We start from the raw sequence: 8,742 nt of genomic DNA, 5'->3' as shown, positions 1-8,742 counted from the left end.
GTGCTGCAGTACCAATCTCAGTGAGAGGGTGGCTCACTGTGCCAGGCACTATGTATGCCCTAATGTGGATGGTGACCCCCATTCCCCCCAGGCCACAGCCACCCCAATCTAGGTAAGGCATCAGCTGTTGTTATTTAATTTCAAGGAGCCAGAGAGGCTCTCTTGAGCACCTAGGTCACATTAATCATCATTTAGACATATTTCTAAACTAACCACCTGGCTCCCTGAGTTTTCTCTCCTCATTCACTGAACATCCCTAGATGAGCACGTCCATCCTCCAAAAGCTCCCCTTTCTCTTCCAGACTGCCGCCTTCTCCTCAGCCCCTCCGCTGGGTGCCACCAAAAGGTGCCCTCAGAGCCTTGGATGTGAACATGGCATCTCTGCCTTGAGAAAAGGATGAAATGCAGTATGGTTTTGCTGAAGTTTAACATATATTGGCTTCCCAGTTAGCACTGCACCTGGATCTACGCCAGACTGAAGGTACACAACGTGTAGACATTACTCACAAGAGGCAAGGCCGATGCTTCAAAAGAACCTCAACGTCACTGGCAGAACAAAGCCTATTTTTTTTTTCCCAACCAAAAAAAAAAAAAAAAAAAAAAAAAAAGACTTTGCTGAACACATTTGTTCCATGTGAATTTGGAGACCATGCATGGAAGTTCACAGAGGCCTCTCTCAAGTTTTGACGCCACGATTAAACGCATTTCCCTTCCTCCTTTGGCTTCAGTATGTCGTTTCCCTCGTGACCTGGCTGGAGAACGTGTGGTTGCTGGAGATGCTGTTGGATTTCCTGGTGAAGGCCAAGCGTTTCTTCTTCTTCCTCCACGGCAGGCACAGGAGTGTGAGGGTAGAGAGGAAGATCTGGCGGAAGTTTGCCGACACCAGGTTGTAGAGGATGGGGTTGATGGCTGAACTGACGTAGAAGAGGACGTTTGTCAGCATGTAGAAGTAGTGATAGAAGTTGTAAAGGAAACTGGAAGAACAGATGAATGGGAAGAAAAAAAAAAAGAGAAGGCTAAGCAGAGTGTGGAGAATGGAAAGAATTCAAAGTCACAAGGATGAGAAAAACACGAGCTGCTGAACTGCTTTTTCAGCTAAACTTTCTTGGCAGGGGATGTGGGCTTCCAAGTCTGAGCCAGTGCATGAGCCACCAGGGGAACCTCTGCATTTTCAGCTGGGACTGGCCAGCTGGGGGTCAAATGCCTCTACAAAGGTGTTGCCCCAGTCACTAGCAGTTAGAAGCTTACGTATGCCCTGGCTCCAGGCGTGATATTTACCTCTTGTGTTCATTTTGCCTTTGCAAGTAGACACGCATGAAACGGAGAGGCCAGATGGAAATTTGCTTCTGTGTCATGCATATACATTAGCTTGACTTTTTGGCTGCTCTTCTGGTCTACAGAGCCTGCAGAAGAGCCAAGATCTGGTAACAGATGCAGTTCTCTCCTCCCCCTCAGCAGTGAGAGCTCACTCAATGGGTCCCTGGGTTGAGATTTGTCCATGATCTGGGACAGCCTTCCCTATTGTAAGGGCAAGCTGATGATAACACTCTTTTGAAATATACCCTGACCATCAAAACATGGTATTTTCAACCAGAATTGATTGAAAAAGATTAGGTTTAAGAAAAAAAAATATTCTTTTTTATTATTATTTTGGAAACATCTTTCCTTAGGACAACTGAGACCAACAGCTCCGAGCTCCTAAAGGGCTTCTAAACAACGTGGGCCTCATTTTCAGGAAGATGTTCCCCAGGATCATTTATCTCTGTGGAAATTGCAGACCTTTTTGTTAGTCTAAGCACTGTCTAGCACAAGATAAATAGATGTGTGCTGGAGTACATCACCCATCCCTTCACACCCCCTGAACTCTGCCAAGTCCTGCATGGCCCATCCAGCTCTTGCAAGCAGAGTTTTCTCTTTATAGTTGTAAAGAATTAGCAGAGCAAACATTTCTCTTCTTCAGGGGCAGGCACATGCCTTTATAAATGCACACATCAAGCTGCTGCAAGCTCTTTATTAGCTGCCCTGCTGGTAGCTCACCATTCATAATATGCCTGCAAATTCAGGGCTTTGCTCATGGCTTTTAAAAGGAGAAATAGAAATATGTGAGTGTGAGCACAATGCATAAATTCACACTTAACAGCAGACAGGCTCCTCTTCCCCCCTTGCTCAGTGTGAACGCAGTCACTACACAACTGATGGCTGCTTTAAGTGCTTTTCATATGGGACAGCAAACAAGGAACACCAGTTTGTCCCAGTGTGTGCCTAGAGCTGTGTTTTCATGATTGCAGGCAGGTTTGGGTTTTTACTCTGGATGGATGTACAATTCCATGCAGTAGGCTGCTAGATCTTAAATTACTGCCCTCTGTGCTTGGGGTTGATGAAATTTTAACATCTTGTAGATTGGTTTTTCCTTCCCTGCTTATTGCAGCAGCCAGGCCTGGTCCTTGAGAGAAGAGGGACTTAACCCCATGTATCAGTAGAGGTGAGGGGCTGCCCTGCTGGAAAGCAGCTCTGCAGAGAAGGACTTGGGAGTGCTGATGGACAGCAATGTGCCCTCGTGGCCAAGAAGACCAAGGATCTCCTGGGGTGCATTAAGAAGAGCAGGACCAGCAGGTTGAGAGAGGTTGTCCTCCCCCTCCACTCTGCTATAGTGAGGCTACATCTGGAGTAACTGGGGCCAGTTCTGGGCTCTTCATTTCAAAAGAGACAAGGAGCTGAAACGAGTCCAGCAGAGGGCCATGAAGATGCTGAAGGGTCTGGAGCATCTCTCACAAGGGGGGGGTGAGAGACTTGGGGCTGTTTAGCCTGAAGGAGAGCAGCCTCAGTGATGATCAGTAGCTAAAGGGTGGAGACCATGAGGATGGGGCTGGGCTCTGTTCAGTGGTGTGCAGTGACAGGACAAGGGGCAATCAGTACAAATTAGGACACAGGAGGTTTTACTTGAACTTAAGGGAAAACTTCTTTATTTTGAAGGTGCTGGAGCACTGTACCAGGCTGCCCAGAGGGGTGGTGGAGTCTCCTCTGGAGAGATCTCAGACCCCCCTGGAAGTTATGATCCTGGGCCACCTGCTGTGGGTGACCCTGCTTTAGCAGGGGATTGGACTGGATGATCTCCAGAGACCCCTTCCAACCCCTTCCATTCCATGATTCTATGATAGGAATGACACTTGATCATGTCTCATGGTGTCTCAGGCTACCTAGATGTGCATCCCCAGGCAGCATTCATCCTTCATTGCTTATTTAAAATGAATAATCAGTTCTGGGGTTGCTTTGCTGAGGAACCTGACCCGGCATGGCTGTTTGTATGCCTGTGCACAAGTGTGAGCAGCACATGGGCATTCAGGGCAGGCATGCAGTTATCCCTACACTCTCTGGGAATCTGAACATTCTCTGATCAATGACAACTACCAGCACTGAATTTTGATCCATTCCCTGCAAACTTCAGTTACTAACATGCCCCAGACACAGTAAGCAGAGCAGTTGTTTTCCCACCTGTCACTAAGGAAATGCAGCATCATGGGGCTGAACTGTGTGTTCATCACAGGGCTGGTGGTGGATTTCTCTGCCACAGAGACAGCAATCCACTTTGGGTGCATGAAACCCCCCTGACAAATTGTTGTTTCATCAAGGACTGTTGGAGGTGAGCATCCATCCAGGGTGAATCTGTGGTCCCAGCCCCAGCAGAAGGCAGGGCATGCTGGTGCAGTTTAATTCAAGCTAACACTTCCTTGCTCTCCTTCTCTGGAGATATTCAAAACCTGCCTGGATTTGATCCTGGGAAATCTGCTCTGGGTGACTCTGCTTTAGCAAAGGGATTGGACTAAGTACTAATATCCAATAGAAATGTTTTTAAAAGACCATCCTGTATAGATTTTATATAAGAGTGGTCAGGGACTGGAATGTGCTCCCCAGGGACTCACCAGCCCTGGATGTGTTTAAAGGCAGTTTGGACGTGGTGCTTGGGAATATGGTTTAGGGGTGAACACTGCAGAGCAGGGTTATCAGTTGGACTTGGTGATCCTGAGGGTCTTTTCCAACCTGAATGTTTCTGTGATTCTGTGACTACATGATCTCCAGAGGTGTCTTTGAACTGCCATCAAGCTGGGATGGTGTGATCCTGTGATCCTTCACCCACACCTGGGGGATGTAGATGATGAAACTGGGACTCTCATACTTGGGCTGCAAACGTGGTAAGAAATCCCAAACTAAAATCAAGCCAACAGCTTCATGGGGAAGACACTTTTGCTCCCAGATCCCCACCTCCATCCCCAGCAGCTCCATCCCCAGCCTGACCCCACACCCTGTCTTAGCATGGGAGGGGAGCTTGTTCCCCACGTTGTGACTCACTCTGTCCAGTGACTGGAGGGGACGTAGCAGAACATGAGACGCCGTATGTGATAAGGGAGCCAACAGACCACGAAGGCAATCACCACAGCACCTGCAAGGTAGGAACAAACCCATTACCTTTGGTGAGAAATTCTGTCCCTGGGGGTGAGAAAAGAACCAGTCTGTGTGGTGTGCACTGCTGTAAACTGTTTGCCCAAAGCCCCATTGCCTTCTGTTATTGCTGTTGTGCAAAGAATGAATAACCCTGAGGGACAGCCAGCCTGGAAATGTCTGTAAAAGCAAGCAAAACAGAAATAATAGAAACCAGCAGTAAGCAAGGGGGCAGTGACAGAATGAACAGCAACAACAGAAAAGGTATGGGACAGGTCAAGTGCTGCTGCTGTCTAATTCAGACACCAGCTTAAATGAAGCTGTATTTGCAGCACCTTGAGTACTGTGTCCAGTTCTGGGCCCCTCAGTTTAGGAAAGATGTTGACTTGCTGGAACGTGTCCAGAGAAGGGCAACAAAGCTGAGGAGGGGTTTGGAGAACAGCCCTGTGAGGAGAGGCTGAGGGAGCTGGGGTTGCTTAGCCTGGAGTAGAGGAGGCTCAGAGGAGACCTTATTGCTCTCTACAACTACCTGAAGGGAGGTTGTAGCTAGGTGGGGGTTGGTATCTTCTCCCAGGCAACCAGCACCAGAACAAGAGGACACAGTCTCAAACTGTGCCAGGAGAAGTTTAGGCTGTATATTAGGAAGAAGTTCTTCATAGAAAGAAATATTGGTCACTGGAATGTGCTGCCCAGGAAGGTGGTAGAGTCCCCATCACTGGAGGTGTTTAGGAAGAGACTGGATGGGGTGCTTGGTGCCATGGTTTAGCTGATTAGGTAGTGTTGGATGATAGGTTGGACTCGATGATCTCAAAGGTCTCTTCCAACCTGGTCTATTCTATTCTATTCTATTCTATTCTATTCTATTCTATTCTATTCTATTCTATTCTATTCTATTCTATTCTATTCTATTCTATTCTACTCCATTCCATTCCATTCCATTCCATTCCATTCCATTCCATTCCATTCCATTCCATTCATGCCCTTGTGGCGCTGGCTCCTTTGTCCAAAGTGCTGGTAGGGACAGTTAGTGTATGTTTCTTATCCAGGTAGACAGGGAGCCAGGGACACCATAATCCCATTAGTTTGTTCTGTGGAGCCACTGGCAGCGGTCCCCATGGTGCTGGCATCCTTAAACAGCCTCAGGAGCTGCTTTCTGGTGGCAGGGCTCTTCCTTTTTGCCCTGTGTTTGTGCAACATCTGAGACAGTGATTACAAGATGTTTGGGTCTGGATATTGCCATAATAAAAGTGATTAATTCAAGAGTAAGCAGAGACAGACAAGGTGGTTTTTAACTTCCCAGATTCTAGCTGAGGGACATCAAACAGTGGAAAACAAAGTGTATCAGTTCTGAGGGATAAAAAGTGCTGTTGGTGGAGTGAGTTTGTCAACCTAGATTAAAAAGCAGCTCTATCAGGCAATCAAGGGAAAGATTTGTTTCCTTTTGCAGTGCTCTGTATGAAATGACAGGATTCTGGCAGAGTCTTAGCAGGAAATAAAGAAATCTCAGTTAAAATGTAACACAATAAAAGACAAGGAGAAAAGCAAGGCTAAATATAATAATGATGCTAATTTTTCATCCCAAATTTGCTCTGCAGAGAAGAAGGGCCACATCACTCTTGTCCTTTAGGTGACCTGTATAAGGGCTTGGAAGCAGCAAAGCTCTCTTACAGAGCTCCACAGCATCCCTGCAATGTGGGTTTGGCACTTGGAAGCAGAGGCTGCTCCTCTTCTGCCTTGGCACTGAAAATCTGTATCTGGATAGGTCTCAAACCCAGACATTGTCATGGCACAGGAATGATGCTATAGAGGAGATAGGCAGATGTGTTTCTCTTGAAAAACACAGCTCAGGGGGACCAAGTCTTGCTGTGGCTGCAAGCCACATTACTCAGCCAAGAGGCACTGGGGGAGACTTCAGGAACACAATGGGAAGGGAAATGTCTGTGTCCTGTTTTTGCAGGTGTCATCATTAGCAGAGTCATGGCCTAATTTGTACAGAAATGAACCAATTCCTGCTGTACAGCTCTGTACTCACAGCCTTACTTCCACTCCATGTGCTATCTCTTATTAACCACATAACTAACAATGGAGATGGTTATATTCTTTTTAGCCTGCCTGGTGTTTGAGAGCATCTTCCAGGAATGATGCAAAAGCCATTTATTCAGTAAAGTTTTAGGCAGCTGAAGGGACCTGGTTTGGAAAGAGGGCTGGAGGCTCGGTTTTCACTCTCTCGTCCAAGTGACTTCATTACTTCAACTGGAATATCTTTGGCTGCTATATGGTCATTATGATATCAGATGTAATTCATCACTAGACAGTCCTCAGCTCTTCAGACACCATCAAGGAAATGGATTTGACCCGTGCCTGATCCTGCCCTGGGGAGCTGTGCTGGCACTTTGAAGGGGACAGCTCCTAAATGACACGTGTCACGGGAAAAGTGGGGAGGGCAGCCAGGAAGCCAGGAGGGAGCTTTGAATGCCTGCCTGCCTCTTTCACATTTCTCAGCACCTGCTTTTGGCCACCTTCAGAAATTAATTTCTCTGTTGGCTGGGCCTTGGGTTTGCCCTGCATGGAGCAGGATTGCTCCCAGGGGCCACAGGAAAAGTGATAGTCTCCAGCCTTTCCATCTCTGTCCAGCAGCGACAAGCCAACAGCACAGCTCCAGTCTGTCTGCATTCCCAGGGCCTGTGCAGGATTAGTTGGATTTTCAGGCTGTGAAAGCAGCTTCCCAAATGGCTTCCAGCACAAGTTCATTTGTATACACCAGAATCTTTGCAGGAACCTCCATGCACTGGCACATCCCAGCTGTTTGCCCCCGCGTGTGGCTCTCTCAGAGCAGCAGGGTCTGGATTCTTCCTGCAGCCAATTTTAGGAGTTATTTTAAGAGTTTTGCACATCTGCCTGTTAAATTTACCACCATGTGAAATGCAAGTGGTTTTCTCCTCGTAAAGGATCTCTGCTGCTTGTGCTCAGATGGTGCTGTGCCAAAAAAAAAATAGGGAGGCAGGGGTCCACAGCAGCAAACACACATACTGAGAGAAAGATCTGCTAAGCTCAGCAAACAAATACTGAAGCCATGTGTGGTGCTTCTGTGTGCAAGCACTCTGTAATTAAACCTCTATCAAATAAACACATAGCTAAGTGCTTTGGGAACGCTCCTGCTCTGATCAGGAAACCCCAGCTGGGCAGCACTCTGTGTGGTTCTGTGCCCCCAGCCTCTGCTGTGCAGATTAGAAGATCCTGAACTGTGTTTGTCACCCTTAATCTGTGTGGTTTGATTTTATCATACAAGGGATCAGGCAGAATTAGGGTGGCAATCCTGCCCTGATGGGTCTGCTCCCCAGGGATGAATATGAAATACAGAGATGTGTTAACTTTCGTCTGATACAGAATCCCAGCACGGTGGGGGTTGGAAGGGACCTCTGGAGATCATATAGCCCCACTACCCTGCTAAACTAGGGTCAAGCAGAGCAAGTTGCATAGGAGTGCAAAGTTCAGATGGGTTTGGAGTTTCTCCAGAGGAGGAGACTCCACAACCTCTCTGGGGAGCCTACTCCAGGGCTCCAGCACCCTCACGGCAAAGAAGTTTGTCCTTAAGTTCAAGTGAAACCTCCTGGGTTCCAGTTTGTACATGATGCCCTTTGTCCTGACTTTGGCTGGCACTGGAATGAGCCCAGACCTCTTGACCCCCCCTCTTTAGGTTTTTATAGGCATTGAGAATATCCCCTCCCAGGCTGCTCTTCTCAGGGCTAAACAGCCCCAGGGCTCTCAGCCTTTCTTCCTCACAGAGATTCTCCAGTCTCCTAAACATCCTTGTGGCCTTCCACTGGACTCTCTCCAGTAGATCCCTGGTCCTCTTGAACTGGGGAGCCCAGAACTGAACACAATATTCTAGATGTGCCCTCACCTAATGTGGAATGAAAATCTCCTCTTTTGGTGTCTTTTGCTGCTCTCTTGTACCTCTCTGAGCACACACTTATCAAAATCAATGAGTTGTAAACCGAATGCTGGGCAAAGTGGCTACCAAAATGACTTTTAATTATTGTTATCAGCTCCTAGGACATGTTCTTCATCATCAAAGGCTTCACATAGGGGGTTCTTTGGTGATGTAAGACAGAGCAGGTCAGCCTGCTGGAGCTGAGAGCTGCAGGGGAAGGATCTAACCCAGTGCTTGATGGGGGGACTGTTCAGGATGGTGGTTGTGTGGCTGAAGATTTCCTGCTTCTATTTTTTGAACTAAAAATAAACCAGACCCATCCCTCATTCTTAATTAATTCAAGGTGGTTTTATTAGGAGCAGGGCTGCTCT

At 47.4% G+C, this 8,742-nt stretch overlaps 1 protein-coding gene across 1 annotated transcript in view; it reads right to left on the bottom strand.

Moving 5' to 3' along the window:
• Nucleotides 1-595: 595 nt before the first annotated feature.
• NTSR1 (neurotensin receptor 1) overlaps nucleotides 596-8,742 on the bottom strand; it is a 66,527-nt gene continuing 58,380 nt past the window's right edge. The window contains exons 3-4 of the mRNA XM_009909958.2: nucleotides 4,348-4,438; nucleotides 596-974 (exon numbers count right to left, since the gene is read on the bottom strand). Of these exons, the coding sequence (XP_009908260.1) occupies nucleotides 725-974; nucleotides 4,348-4,438 (341 nt within the window). The 3' untranslated portion in view covers nucleotides 596-724. The remainder of the gene's footprint in view (nucleotides 975-4,347; nucleotides 4,439-8,742) is intronic.

This window comes from Dryobates pubescens, chromosome 26, assembly GCF_014839835.1.
Source record: "Dryobates pubescens isolate bDryPub1 chromosome 26, bDryPub1.pri, whole genome shotgun sequence".
NCBI lineage: Eukaryota > Metazoa > Chordata > Aves > Piciformes > Picidae > Dryobates > Dryobates pubescens.
Note: the sequence above shows the minus strand (reverse complement) of the source record. Positions and strands in the feature narration are given on the sequence as shown.